General features: G+C 42.2%; 1 protein-coding gene across 5 annotated transcripts in view; it reads right to left on the bottom strand.

Annotated features, from left to right (window-relative positions):
• The window catches only part of nf1a (neurofibromin 1a), a 130,033-nt gene extending 115,219 nt beyond the window's left edge, over positions 1–14,814 (bottom strand). For all 5 annotated transcript variants that reach the window (XR_012770315.1, XM_075474156.1, XM_075474158.1 and 2 more), the window contains exons 1-2: positions 14,562–14,814; positions 3,595–3,738 (exon numbers count right to left, since the gene is read on the bottom strand). Coding sequence is in view for 4 of the 5 variants with exons in the window: in XM_075474156.1 (XP_075330271.1) it covers positions 3,595–3,738; positions 14,562–14,621 (204 nt within the window). In the remaining variant the exon portion in view is untranslated. The remainder of the gene's footprint in view (positions 1–3,594; positions 3,739–14,561) is intronic.
• Between the last annotated feature and the right edge of the window lie 515 nt (positions 14,815–15,329).

Genomic DNA, 15,329 nt, shown 5'->3' with positions numbered 1-15,329 from the left:
TTTATATGGGTGATGAGCCTTTCTCCGAAAGACCGCGGCATTCCGAAGTTGGCTATTTTGAAGTGTTTTGTTAGAAACGCAGCCAATGCAACTGTACGGGGCCAATTTGGAAAATATAAGAAATCGGTTGTTTTTCCGCGATAAACAAGCTCAAAAGCGCTACATACTTCAGCTGTGTCATAACAAAGGCCTCGTCAAGCAAACCGAGGCACAGAGAACTGTTCATCGGACCCACACAGCCTTTCACTGGCTTGTGTTTTCACCGGTTGTCGTACCACCATGTACCTCCAGTACGCGACCGAGCAGAAGCGCCCACTGACGCTTGCTCCGCACAGCTCTGTTGTTCCTCCCGTTCCCGCAACTCCTCGTCTGTATATTCGGGCTCAAACAAGTATGGTTGGCCTTCAAACGCAAATGGCTCGTCTTCGAAAAAATTATGGTAGTCTTCTGCCATATTTGCGTCTCAGCCTCCCTTTGATAACTTGAGGCAGGAGTTGGAACTACCGGTGATGCCTCAAAAAACACTAGCCAGTGAAAGGCTGTGTGGGTCCGATGAACTTCTCTGTGCCTCAGTTTGCTTGACGAGGCCTTTGTTATGACACAGCTGAAGTATGTAGCGCTTTTGAGCTTGTTTATCGCGGAAAAACAACCGATTTCTTATATTTTCCAAATTGGCCCCGTACAGTTGCATTGGCTGCGTTTCTAACAAAACACTTCAAAATAGCCAACTTCGGAATGCCGCGGTCTTTCGGAGAAAGGCTCATCACCCATATAAATTATGTGGCATGACCATGTGATGCTCAAATTATCATTTTACGCCGAACCATTCCTTTAACCTTTTTCTTTTCTTTTTTTTTAAGTTTATTTGGTTAATTGCTGTTCACGTTTTTATTCATTCTACTGCAAAACAAGAACTTCAGAAATTAAGATTAAGATTAACAGTTGGGTTGCACAATGCAGACAAAAAACAAATATGCAACAACGGTAACTTTTAGACAGAATGGCAAAACACAATATTGTCTAAAATATTCATTGTCATTACGCACCATTACCAGGTTATGTCTCTGTACAACAAAAATATAACTAGACTCATGAAAATTAACACTGGTGACTTTTTTTTCTTTTTTTAATGAAGATGACAAATAATGAAAGATATTTCATATTTTTGTGAATTATTGTTGTTGTGAGGTGTATTTTAAGTAACCAGCAAGATTTCAGAGTTTACAAGGTGAACCTTAAATGCACAATGAAGTCAATCAACTTCAGAAGTGAAGAGTTAAGGCTTACAGTTGGCACTTCTAAAAGTCATGTAGGTTCACAAGCAGTCCTCAAGATTTTCTTTTTTTTTTTTTATGTGGCAACAGCTTATTCAATCAAAAATTGAATTTACCTGCACAGACACCGCAGTCAAACAGCAGCTGATCTACAGGGGTGAGGGGAAAAAACAAAAATCACACCTGCCAATAAGAACAGGAGACTGCACCTTGCTAAACAACATAACCAAACTACCACCAAAAGCCAAAAAAAGACCAGCCTGTTGCGTACTCCGTTTCTCAGTCACGGTGCGAAAAATATGACAGCATGTGTGCATATTCTATCTCCGTTATAAAGTATGCATAAACAAATGCCAGACCTAGTTGGTCCATCATTTCTGGCAGTAAGAAGAATATTGCTTGTATGAAACCAATATTTAGCCTGCTTGCTGCATGTTAGGCTGTAACTCTGAACGCCAAGGTCTCACGATACCTTCAAGTTCATTGCCCGACTCCGCCAATCACTCTCCTTCTCTGCTGCTGAAACCCCCCCCGTTCACACCTTCCATCACTTCCAGAATTAGCCGCATTCGCACTGTAGGAACCTTTGGCAGTTCCTATAACCTTTTAATCCACGGGGCCATTTTTTCCCGCATTCGCACATACAGGAACTCGGGACCACGGCCCTCAGTTCCTATAACCATTTCAGCTCCTTCTCCTCAGCTGGGTCTTTTCTGGGTTCTATAGGAACACATCTGACCGGAGGTGTTTGGTGGTCGGTAGCTCCGCCCCTTGTCATGCTGACACGGCTGAAATGTTTCCTCATATACACAGACACAACCAGCGCGTGTTTAATAAGTTAAACTGACACGTGGTCTCCTTTGTCTGCGGCGCTCTGCTCTCCTTCCTTCATGAAATGAAAAAGTATGGCCTGCGCTCCATCCTTCGTCTCCTGACTCTCTCTGTGAGCTCTTCCAGCCTCCATGTCAGACGCCCTATGTGATCGTCCATGATTAATATCACCATCATGCAGACCATGAACACGGTGACCTCCCCGCTCTCCATGTTAGCTTCTTTGTGGCGTTTTTTTCTTCTCTCCTTACTTTTACCGGGTTTTGTTTTGTTTTGTTGTTGAATGTGGCGCTAAAGTAACACGTCGCTGTCGCTGACAGTTGCATCGCATCAGTCTCTCTCAGGTCTCGACTCATTGGCGAATGCAAACTGAAACAGTTCCCCTGGAGAAGGGCCGTTATCAGAACGAAATTCGAACAGCGTTCTTAGAACTGCTCTGTCCAAATGCGGCTAATGACTACTGCAACAGCATCCTCTACGGAACACCATCCAAAACTTTAAATGAACTACAGTACATCCAAAACTCAGCTGCGCGTCTGCTCACCCACACCCGCACCCGTGATCACATCACTCCTGTCCTCTAGAACTTCCACTGGCTCCCAGTTCCACAGCATATTCAGTTCAAAATCCTCCTCCTCACACACAAAGCCCTCCATAACCAGGGCCCGTCCTACCTCACCGACTTGCTACAGCACCATAATCCATCCCGCAGCCTCCGTTCATCTGATTCTAACCTCCTTACTCCTCCATTCAGAACCAAGGACCGAACCTGGGGCGACAGAGTCTTCTCTGCAGCTGCCCCCTCCCTCTGGAACTCTCTCCCCAAACACATCTGTGACTGGACTGACTTGTCCACCTTCAAATCTCGGACAAAAAGATACCTTTTAAAAATTGCTTTTAATGTTTGACCTCAGTCCAATGTGTTCTTAGTGTACTATTTTATATTGTTTTGCTGATTTTATGTTGTTTTTATGTAAAGTGTATTTGAGTATTTAGAAAAGCAGTTTTAAATAAAATGTATTATTATTATTATAATATAATTCAAACCTATGTTAGAGAAAAGCTGCAGTAGTGGGAGCTAATACCGTGTTTTCCAGTACAGAGGTTGGTCTGTTTTTTCAATGTTTCTGTCTTTATTCGGATGCGTATTTTTCTTATTTAAATGTTTGTTATTGAATGTTTTAAGATGACCCTGCTGAAATGCACTGGTTAAACAATAAAGTTGTTCTTGTTCCTACTTCTCTCAACATCTTTTTTTCTCTAAACACCATGGCAGAAGGTGACATTGTGCCGGGAACTCTTACACGACTTAGCTTTTGAACTTCCGAATGCAACAGTAGGATTTCAAACGAAGACTGTCAAAAAATGTTTCACAGTCAGAACAATGAAGTGTGCAGAAAGAAGAGGATTAAAGGCAAAATTAACCAATCATTTTAAAAAAAAGTGGTTACATCTTCTTCTCATTCGATAGAAGACCTTTCTCACTCACCATGTTGTTGACATTCTTTAGGATAGTAGTGAGACCACTGATGACGAGGGAGAACTTGTACTTGGAGATGTTGATCAAACATTCCTTGTTGTGTTCTGTGCTGACTTTACTGTGGGTGTTCTGATGTCCAACTTTAATGGGAAGCTAAAGAAAAACACCACAAAAAAAGAATGAGAACAATGTTAACATGTCCATTTACTTAGCCATCAACATCTGTACATGCTTACTGAACTTAACAAAACAAAGCAGCAGAAACGACTAAAAACATGATTCAAACAATTACCATCGAAGGTCAATTTATGTCTCCAGATGTGCATCAATGTGCTGCCCATCGGCTACTGCATGCAGGCAGCGGTAGCCTATGCTTCATACTAAATGACCAATTGTACAATGTGTAAACTTACACTAAACATATTCATCTAATTTGAAGCATCCAGAATCTGAGACTTTTCTGCTCACAATGACCGTATTAAAAACACAAACCATGAGATCACAGATTTAAAACAGTAATTTAAACAAGGTTGCTGTCTTCAGTACCCACGAAGAAGGAGAAAAGCTTCTTACTGTGGAGTTTTAAAGCTACATATAGCAAGAACTAAAAACAATAGTATGAGAGTATCCACAGAGTTGAGCGATAATGTTCAGTATAACCCAAGCATGCGCTGTACCCTGGCTTCCAAAATATGATGACCTGATGTGTAACAGCAGGCAAGTTAAGAGTGCCTACCAATCTGTTCTAAGAATTATCTTCCTGTTGGGCCAAATTTTATTCATATTTTTGTATGAATCATTATTAGTGTCATAATATTCTGGCAACTGTCAAATAAGACACCTTGATCAACAACAAAGACCACGTGGGAGTGTGTCACAGGTAATTTGACTTTATTGTTTCTTTGGTTTTATTTTGTGGGTAGTTTTTCGCCTACGGAGAGCCCTCTCCGTCAACGAAGACCCTCTCGGAGACGCTCTCCGTAGCTTACGTGCGTCGGTCAAAATTCCTATCTATCCGTCGAGGCGACGGAGACCGCAAGGGTTGTGATTGGTCGGCTAACAACATCATTTCCGGAAACACTTTTCCAATTTAGCGCCTTCCTCTCAGAACAACAACACCGCCATTTCTGAAAGAGTTTACTGTGTGCCGGTCAACATTTGGTCAAAATTATTTGCATTTCAAAATCAACAAGCTCCAACTCCAACAACAGTCTTTCTCTCTTGGTTGCCATCGTTCACTGTGAGGAGTGGAACGGAGCCGGACGGTGAACAATCAATCAACCACTTTCACGATAGACGTGGCGAGATTGGGTCGTCTAACGTAGCAACGCCTACTGATCGGGAGGTGAATTGCTTTGCGTATCTGACATCCCGATGGAGAACTTCGAAAAGACGGAGAGCCTCTCCGTGACTACGGAGACGGATAGTGACGGAGAAGCATACTGAGGCCTTAACATTATTTGTAAGTCAATAATTTACATAATCAAGTGATTTCAGAGAAGAAGCATTCCTTTCACCATCGATTAACTCATCTGAAAGAGGTCAACTAAAGGCTGAGTTATACTTCTTTTAACTGCCCTTGCGCTTGCGTCTTGCGCTTGTGTTAATGGCTCGAGACGTTTATGCTTCATTTTGCTTTGTCGGCGGTTGCGTGTGCTGCGTGGCGATTCACCGCCAGGACAGTAGGTGGAGTAGCGGGTTTTTTCAATGACAAGCCTACTACGATGAAAGGAAATTCACCGCCAGGACCTCTTCGGTAAGTCTCTCTTTGACTGGATTCATGCCCAGTAATATTGTTGTAATGTTTTAAATACTTGAACGCAGTTTTTCTAGAGAAGATAATTGTTTTGTATATGTGATTATCGTCCATTGACTCTTTTGGGCTTTCACATGCGCGAGCGTACAACTAACCGGTGAGTTACATGCTGTTTATAAAGTTGTTTTGTAACGTCCCCATGCCAGTATTGTGAGAACCATGCATATGGTTTTGATGGTAAGGCTTGTGACTTTATTGTCGGATGGTTTATAAAGTGGTGTGACGTTTCTGCAGTGTGCAAGTTGTTGTTTTACGTGGAAGGTTTAGCGCTTGCCCCTAGCCACCACGTATTAGCCTCGCATGACAGGCTGAGCGAACAGCGCTATCTCCACACAGGGAGCGCAGATTTGCACCTGTCTGTGTCCTACTATCAGTATTTGACAACCTCTAGCAATGGAAATGCGCTTCAAATGCCCCGGAGTTCCCCTTCAAGTCGACATGCTGAACCACAGAAGAGCTAAGGAGTAAAAGAAAGAATTTGGCAATCAACACATTGTAATTCAACTGTAACCCAATTCAAGATGAGAAATAATGATTTAATTAATGACATCTGACACAGTGAGAGTGAAGCAACCGGAAATAGAAAAACGAACCACTGATGACGACTTGACTCCACCTCATGATGCCATTTAGCAACAGATGAGCAACGCTGCATGTTCATTTACTGCAGCCACAGTCACACACTGCCATCACCAGAGGGCCCTAAAGGAATACTTTTCAACTGTGTAATGTTTGTCACGGTCGCGGTGCATCCCTTTTCTCTTGCACCGTAGTTAGCTTACGAGCTAGCGGTTTCCTCATCCGACCCGAGAATGCTGCTGCTGGCCGTGAGTTTCTCCTGTGCACCGCTATGGTTGTGCTGTGGATGGTGCCGCTGCTGCTGTTCCCATTCCTGATGTGGACCAGCAGCAGTGGGTTAGGGTAGAAGAAAACCCGAACCAATTCCAAATTACAGAGGTGGATTTCCTCTTCTTCACCAGCTCGTCGGCTTGGCTTTCAGCCATGGCTGTCCATGCGTTTTCTAAGTTTTTACAAACACAACATGGAGGCGTGTAAGAAAGTGTCACGACACGCAGTTCGCTATGATTGGTCGGTTAGGTTAAGGACGCCCTACGTCTGCCGCATCTGCGGGAACCAGCATTAAAAAAAAAAAAAAAAAAATCATTGCGCTGATTGGCAAAGGCGATCTATACGGTTTCTCTAATTTGGTAGATCGCCTGCGATTCTCCACTCTTCCTCGCCAGTCACGATTTTATATCGTCAGATCGCGCACCCCTACTTTCTCCCCTGAAAATGTTTCAAATGTTGCTAAAGTTATATATTTACAGAGTTTATAGCTTAAGGGAAATCAGCTTTTCAGGCCGGTTGATTTCGGCTCGGGCAGGAGTGAAGTGCACTGTGTGTAAACGCTCTGCATACTGTCAGATCGATGAGTATGCCGTTTTCAAGTAGTAGGCGGTTTCGAACACAGCCAGTGGCTTGCGCTTGCGTCTTGCGTGAAGTTTAGAAAAGAAGAGGTGACACACGCAAGCACGCAAGGGGGGGCTTGCAACCGCGTTGCGTCTTGCGTCACCGACTATAAATCAGGCTTAAATCAAAACTATGTAATTTATGGTTTATCTATTCTTAAAACGAAGCATAAGATGAGATGAGATAAGACGTGCACCTCTCCACCACAGAGCTCAGCGAGTCCAACTTAGGTCCAATTACTGAGGAGGCCTTTTTCACCAGTTTCTCCAGCCTCCTCCTGTCCTTCTCCCCGAGGCTGCCTGCCCAACAGACAGCAGCATAAAAAAAGAATACTCACCACATCCGACTGGTAGAACATGTGGAGCATCTCACTGAGACACCAAAGTACGTCAACCTCCTAAGAGCCATAGATTCCAAGACTGCTCCAGCTGGTGGTCTAAGTGGACACCTAAATATTTGTAGGTCTCCACCATCTCAATGTCCACATTCTGGATCTGCTGGAATTGGCTGAGGAGAAGACCCGGTCCTGCGAAATTCCACCACCATTTCCTTGGTCTTTGCACTATTCAGAAGACAGTTCTCATCTCTCCACTCTCTGAAGGGCTTTATCGGCTTTCTGTACTCATCTTTCTGTCCACTCTTGATGCATGCCACAATTGCCATATCATCCATATACTTCTGGATGTGGCAGGACCTGGAGTTGTACACAAAGTCTGTTGTGAGGGATAGGAAGGGAGCCTAAACAGTCCCCTGTGGTGCCCAAGAGCTGCTGACCACCTTGTCAGAGAAACAGCTCCTCAATCTGACTAACTGTGGTCTTCCTGTCAGGTAGTCTGTGATCCAGCAGGTTACAGAGGGGTCCACTTGCATCTTTTAAGTTTAACCTCCAGCAAGGAAGGTCTGATGCTGTTAAACATACTTGAAAAGTCAAAGAACATAATCCTCACATAACCACTGCAATCATCCAGGTGGGAGTAGACACGGTGTAGCGCGTACCTGCCCCCAGGTGTTCCCTGGTTCAAACTGGAGGGGGTCCACCACGTGTCCCACTCTAAGTCAGAGTGCCTTTAGAGGTAACCGCTCCAGAGTCTATATGATGTGTGACGTGAGGGCCACAGGTCTGTAGTTATTCAACTTGCCTGAACGCCCAACCTTGGACAAGATATGAGGTCTTCCACAGGAACGGGACCCTCCCTGGCTGTAGGCTCTGCTTGAACATCCTCTGGAAAGGCACGCACAGCTGGTCAGCGCAGTTCTTATGCAAATTTGGGCATATCCCATCAGGTCCAGCTGCCTACGCCGGCCTCAATCTCCATAGTTGTGTTCTAACCTCATCCACAGTGAAGTATGGTAAAGATGAGTGTCCCAGAGTAAAGAGGAAGAGGTATCATTAGTGTCGGTATTAGTTGAGATGAAGACCACAGGAGCCAAGCAGGGAGTTGCAATGGAGGTGCAGGTACCGGTATTAGGTGATGGTACTCATGCCAGGTTCAGGCTGCTGGGAGAGATTGTGGTGCTATAGAGGGGGGCAGGGGTGACAACACTAACAGTGGCAGGGTGATCAGTAGCCAGTTTGTTAAATCCGCACTCATTGCCTCCGTCTACATCACCATCTGTAGTTTGGCAGTCACTGCTGTTGTAGCACGTAATGTTTGTCATCCCCCTCCGAACCTCTCCGATGTTATGAAGCTGCAGCCTTCTTTACATCTTTTTTCTGTACTTGTCTGGTGCAGTTTCTTCTTCAACTCATGTTGCACCTCCCTGAGCTTGACTTTGTCACCATCTCTATAGGCTTACTTCTTGCTCAGAGGAGCTTTGATGTCACTGTTTATCCGAGGCTTGCTGTTAGGAAAGCAATGAATAGTCTTCTGTAGAGACACTGTCATTCCAATGAATTGATGTAATCTGTAATGACATCTGATGCCCTATCAATATCACTGTTGGCACTGTTCACCTGCAGCCCTTGGAGGATATCCCAGTCCGTGCACTCAAGGCAGTCCTTATGATACTCATTGGCTGATGGTGACCCCTTCCTGACTACTATACCTCATCACAAGAATGTGAAGCAAAACCTTGGAGCTGGCCTCCTTTCAGCTCAACATGGAGGAGAATATGATCCTGGCTGAATTTTAATTGCCCTTTTTTTTTTCTTTTAACAAATCATTCTGAAAATGAGCTCAACAATATTGTGTTCCACCACTATTGTCCTCATAGTTGTTGTGTAGACATTGAGGTTATTATACTGATTTTGGATGGCCTTTACTCCCATAGATGTTATCATCAAAAATGATTCCTGTGATACTTATCACACAGTATTTTATTTTTGACAGTGTGGGACATACCCACCAAACAATGTTTTTCTTTCCTCGATTTTGAATTTTAAAAGTAAAAAACAAAAGAGCAGACAAATGAGAAAAGTCTTTGATAACATATATTTGGGTGTATATATACTTTGGGGCTCCCAAGGACTGAAAATATCTCAGTGAGTCTTTCACATGTGGAGAATAATACAATGTCAAAGGTGGAGTTCCAAGTAGAATTATCCAACCTCCAAATCCATTTCTCCAACCAAAACATGGTGTTGCATTCACTGCACCTAGGAGGTGGGAGGTCAAAACTCAGTCTTTTCTGCTTTGCTAATAACAACAAATTCTCATCAGCAGTTAAAGTATTAACTCACATTAAGACATGAATGAGCCAATAATGTTCTCTCACCATTTTAGGGTTTTTATTTTTGTTTGTTTCAACTGAGAGCTCTTTTGGCAGGACCATGTATGCTGTCAATCAGCAGGTGCAACAGCTTCTTAAGGTGCGCAAAAGCACTTTTCCCCCTCCATTTTTTATCCTTTTTTTTTTTAAACAACTGACAAATAGCAACCACCCTAACCCACCCAAAAAGAGAAGAACATAACCAAGACAGATTTTCCTTGTTTAGGATTTTTTGGGGAAATTTTTCTCATGACTGACTTAGTGCTTTACGATATTACGATATATCTCATAGTGCAATATAAAAATGTAAACCGTACGATACAGCCCTCTATTGTTTACATAGTTTTTTTTCTTTTAATTAAAATTACACTTTGTATGAACAATGAATGAAGGCTAAATGTAACTGCAGCAACGCTACAACTTTGCGGTAGCCTTTTTACGTCACCCGCATTTACCGCAGTGCTAGGGGAGCATGCATGGATACAAACAACAACATGGCAGAGGCGGAGAGCTTGGCGGATGGAAAACACAATGGAAACAGAACCAGAGAGGAATTAGTGCCGAAAAGAGCGAACCAGAATTCCATAGAGTGCTTTTGGTTTGGACTTAAAGAGTCAGACACCAACCAGACAACAGTAATTTGCAAAACATGCCGCCAACAAGTCGTTACTAGCGACTCGAACACGTCTTATCTGTTCTATCACTTAAAGACACGACATGAAGAACAGTACAGAGACGGCGTGAAGATGCGACAAACTACCTCAAAACCACAAACGAAGAAAAAAAAACACACCAAACGAGCCTGAACGAATCGTTGACCAAAGATATCCCCGATGACAAGCAGTACTGCAGACACTGCAAAATCAGACGATTTTGAATTTGCCGCTTGGAAATCCTTCCTGGAATTCCAAACTGGGGGCGGGGCTTCCGTGTGACGTCACAGGTGCCATGGGTTTTCCTGGCTGCCGCTATTAGTATGCTTGTTGAGTGGTGAAGGCAATAAAACGTTGGGTTCAGTGCAGTTTTTATTGCGAGTAGATGTACGAAGTGCTGTGGGTGCGTGTGTTGCCCTCAGCAGCTCACACCACCGGGGACAGAGGAAGCAGAGAGACCCGCGGTCTTGTGTCTGTGTCTCCCTGTCCGCCTGCCTCCTCTCTGGTGAAATCAGCCGGAGCCATCCCGCCGTGTTCAGTTCCCTGCGGTGCGGACGCTCAGGGGGAATCCACCTGGCGGAGAGAGGACACACCGCGGGATGGTTGCCCTGAAATCAGCCGGCAGAGCGATCATCGGGGCTCTTGATGATCGCTCTGTCGAGATTTCCACTCTCCACCTGGCGGAGAGTGTGTCCGCTCTCCGCCAGGTGGATTCCTGTCCGCACCACAGGGAGCTGAACCCGGCGGGATGGCTCCGGCTGATTTCACCAGAGAGGAGGCAGGCGAACGGGGAGACACAGACACAAGACCGCGGGTCTCTCTGCTTCCTCTGCCCCCGGTGGTGTGAGCTGCTGCTGCTGAGGGCAACACACGCACTTCGTACATCTACTCGCAATAAAAATTGCACTGAACCCAACGTTTTATATTTCCAAGCGACGTCCCGCGGCACACATCGAAATTTGCCGTGAAGAAGCTGTCCAGGTCTGGCAAACTGCTGGCTTCGCTACTAGAACTACTGGTGATTGTTCCAGCAGCTGGAACTCGCGACGTCACGCACCTGTCGTTCCAGTTTGCCAAATTCGAGTCAAATGTGGTGATAGTTTATTGGGCCTAATCAGGACTATCCAGGGGCCTAAAATTATTTTAAAATCATAAAAAAATTCCATGGTATTTAAGGAATCGATCTGCTATTTCAGTTTTGTGCAAAAAAAAAAAAAAAAAAAAAAAAAAAAAAAAATCACCTTTCTGTAGGCCTTTAAGAAAAAATACTATATTGCCATATGTATCGTTATCGGATGTGTCCTGATATATAAAACCTTTCAGTTGAAATAGGTTATTCTTTCGCCATTGCCATTCAAAAACTGCCATTCATATATATATATATATATATATATATATATATAAAAATATTAAGAAAGAATACTATTTCGGGATATATATCGTTATCAGGATATAAAATTTTGTCCATATCGCACAGCACTAGACTGACTGATTCTATAGATTTCTTATACTTAATCTGGACAAAAAAACAAAATATAATTTTCAAGAATACAACTTAATTTTTTACAAGTATCCATAACAGAACCAGAATCATCAGCTGTTAAATAAAAATCATCTGTGATTCCCTTTTTTTTTCTACAATTACAAACAGCTGATTGAACTTCCTCAAATGGTGGTGATTTCATATCTTCTGTCAAAAGAGGATCGGCTTGTTTTGCCACCTGACAACAAAACAGGAAAATGTGTGGAAGAGAGCAGCTTTAGGGTATTTGGCTGTTTTGAGATACAGTAAATGTAAGCATGGGAAGTGAGAGAAAGGAAAACATGTGAAGAGCAAACAACTTGACAACAACAGTTTTGCCCTCTGATGAGATCTTAAAAAGTCAGAACTGCTCTCATCTTTACTGCATTGACTAAGATGTTCTTGTCAAGACCTGTTTTCACACACTTTTAATCTAATGAAAATGTGGTTTAAAAATCAACATGTCAAAAACACAACTATGTAAATTAATTTTTTTTTTTTTTTTCAGTTTTGAGTTGAAGGAGAATATTTTTTAGTGTGAAGGCATTTTGCCAAAATCATATTTAAGTCGTGGGTGCAATGCAATCTACATGAAGATGTAGTTTTAAGGCATTAATTAGTTCATATAAAACGGCACAAAATGTAGTCCATACAGGCTGTGTACTGCCAAAAACAAGCTTCCTGGCATCTCAAAGGGGCAGTTGATTACAGAAAAGTAAAATAAGAAATTGCACTTATTACTATAACATGTGTAAATTCTATGGAGTTACACCAGCTGGGGGTTGATACTTTAGCAATAAATATGTGTCATCATGTTTGGTCCAAAGGTGGTCTATATCTCGACTTACCCATAGCATTAAATAAAATGGAAAAAAAAAGAAAAATCAATGATTTAAGAATTATAGTTTCAATGCCACTAGAGGCAGAAAGTCCCCTTCACTTTGCTAGAGTAAGAAATATAATACTTAGATATCATGAATTTTGCATTGACAAGGTGGTGGTGTAGGTCAATGGCTTACAGAGAGTGTTGAAAATGTAAGAATTTTGTGTTTGACTGCCAGCTAAATATTCACTTTTCTTTCCACCAATCCAAGTCAAATCTGGGAAATATGCAAATATTTATTACACTATTTATTACAATAGTTCTGTTTAAGTTTCTAGTGGAAATAATAAAAAAAGAAAACGGTTCAGAGAGGCAGAGTTTAACCCATGTTTGTAATACCAGAATGCCATTACAGTCAATGAAAGATGAAAAATCTGAATTTTAAACATCACACTAGGTCAAATTAAATACCACCAATACAAGACAGACATGGTTGCACACGCTCCATGCAATATAGAAATGAAACATTAAGTGTTACCAGTTGGTTCTTTAGCTCTGCTTTCTACCCACAGCAATACACTTTGCACAATGACACTCACAGCCAGGAAAGGAGAATCCCAATTTGTGTGGTTGCACACACATTTCTTCCCATTCTTTTCATCTATTTTTCTAGGAGGCTCTGAAGCTGTGACAAAGCAAGTCATTTTTTAAATATTTTTACTATTAAAATGATTTATACTGCTATCGTTATGATTATCATTATCATATTTAGTGTAGTTAATCACCAGGCATCATCTGTGCGTCAGAGAGCTTGTTTATCGTATAAACAACAGTTTAATATTTTTCACAATATGTGTAAGATACTGATTAGTATCAATAACAAATAGGTTTCTTAACAGATTAACTAAACTAAACTCCTCAAAAGGTTTTATTTGGAGCTTAGGGTAACGATAACTAAGAAGTGTATAATACCCAAAGCCACTTTCTTCTAACTGTAATAATCCAAGCTGAGCTGTTAAACCCAGCTACAAAACATGATCTCTGACAATTACCACAACAAGCAGACTTTCAAAAACTTCCAATTACCATCATATACAAAAATCGTTCTCAGCTCACACTGTCTGACATATTTCCATTCAGTAAGACAGTATGCAGTCATTTAAAATAGCCAGTTAGTTCAGCTGTAAGCAACTCAAACAAACTGTGTTACAAACAAGAAGTTTTAACATACAGTACGTCAATTTATGACTGAAACAGTCCTTTAACGACAGATTAAGCGAGTTCTGCAAACTAATATACAATAATAAAATGTAAAAAGTAATAGGAAACAGCAGATTTGTTTAAAAAAAATAGATAAATAAATACAACCAGGGGCATAGTATACAAAGAAAGTGATAGCTGACTGATAAAGGGAAAACCAAGCTTCATTGAAGTTTCACCTGCTGTATCAAGCACACAAATAGTGTGTCAGAGTGGTTGTTCAGATATTAACTAGCAGAGTAGTAAGCTGTCGCTCCAGCTTCATTCGTTCTCTCACACGTTAATAACTTAAGTTCATTTGTTTACATATAAAACTGGGCCTGCTAAAGTTAGCTTCCTAGCTGGCATGAAACGACCGCTAGCTAAGAAACTGGAAATTGTCCGCAGCACCGTGTGTATGTTGACACGTCCCTGACATATCGCTTTATTGTGGATTTTTATAGTGGTTGAATGGCATTGCCTTTACAAATCCCGGGTGAAATGCGGGATAAATGTGCTAATTGATTGTAGAGACGGCGCTAGCTCGACAGAGCCCGTCTTCAGTGCTTTGCAGCTAGAACACCCAACACAGTTCGTTGTGTCTGTAGGGAAACTACACCTGACGGCGAATAAATCTACTTTAAAATCGTTTTCATCCGTACACACGTAACGTCAGGAAGCATAGTAAGGCTTTGAGACTCTACGAAACTTGCTACACCCATCCACTGAATCAGCCCATCTTACCTGCTCATCAAATCTTGTAATCACGGCCTGGACCCATTCCACTGGTTTGTGAGCCGCCATGGCCGGCTAGAGGGACACGAAAAGCTGTAAGGGTAAGTCCAAGGTATGAAGCCGGAGCTGACAGGCTTATTTGTACATGAAAAATGCCCTGAATGGATGAGAAAGGACGGAAGGGGCGAGTATTTTTCCCTTTCTCTAGGATTCACCATGCCACCGCCATGACACACCACCGGAAGTCTTCCTCGGTGAAATTGATGGGAGGTGTTGGATCAAGTTAGCTGAAACGAAAAACACAACTTCCAGGCAAAATAATCAGTTCATGTTCATCGAATGAATATATACATGCACATTGTTAGAAAAAAATTAACTTTTTGAAAAGGCTGGATATTCCCCCGTTTTCGTTCATTTTCCTGGATTTCTGTCTTTTTTAAATAACAGAAGATGCATTTATTACGCAACTATCAAAATGTGTCAATGGAGTAATGAAATAGCCCTTCTGTAAGGACAAATGATGATAGCATTAATTCTGTGGTTAGGTAATATACAACAAACAACTGCAGCACTCTCTCACCTGATATTCTTGGTTTTACTTTGAAGGATGATTTGCCTTTACTTCCGCTATGAATGTACGAAACTGAGAAACCTCTGGCCCATTTTGCGCATGCGTTTATTATGATTAGCTCTATCAGCATGTTTCAGTCATGAGAATAGATTTTATGATTTTTATTAGCTATTCGTTTTCACTGGGAGACCGTGTGCAGGGACACG

Source organism: Odontesthes bonariensis, chromosome 9 (genome assembly GCF_027942865.1).
Source record: "Odontesthes bonariensis isolate fOdoBon6 chromosome 9, fOdoBon6.hap1, whole genome shotgun sequence".
NCBI lineage: Eukaryota > Metazoa > Chordata > Actinopteri > Atheriniformes > Atherinopsidae > Odontesthes > Odontesthes bonariensis.
This window is presented reverse-complemented; position numbering and strand designations above follow the sequence as displayed.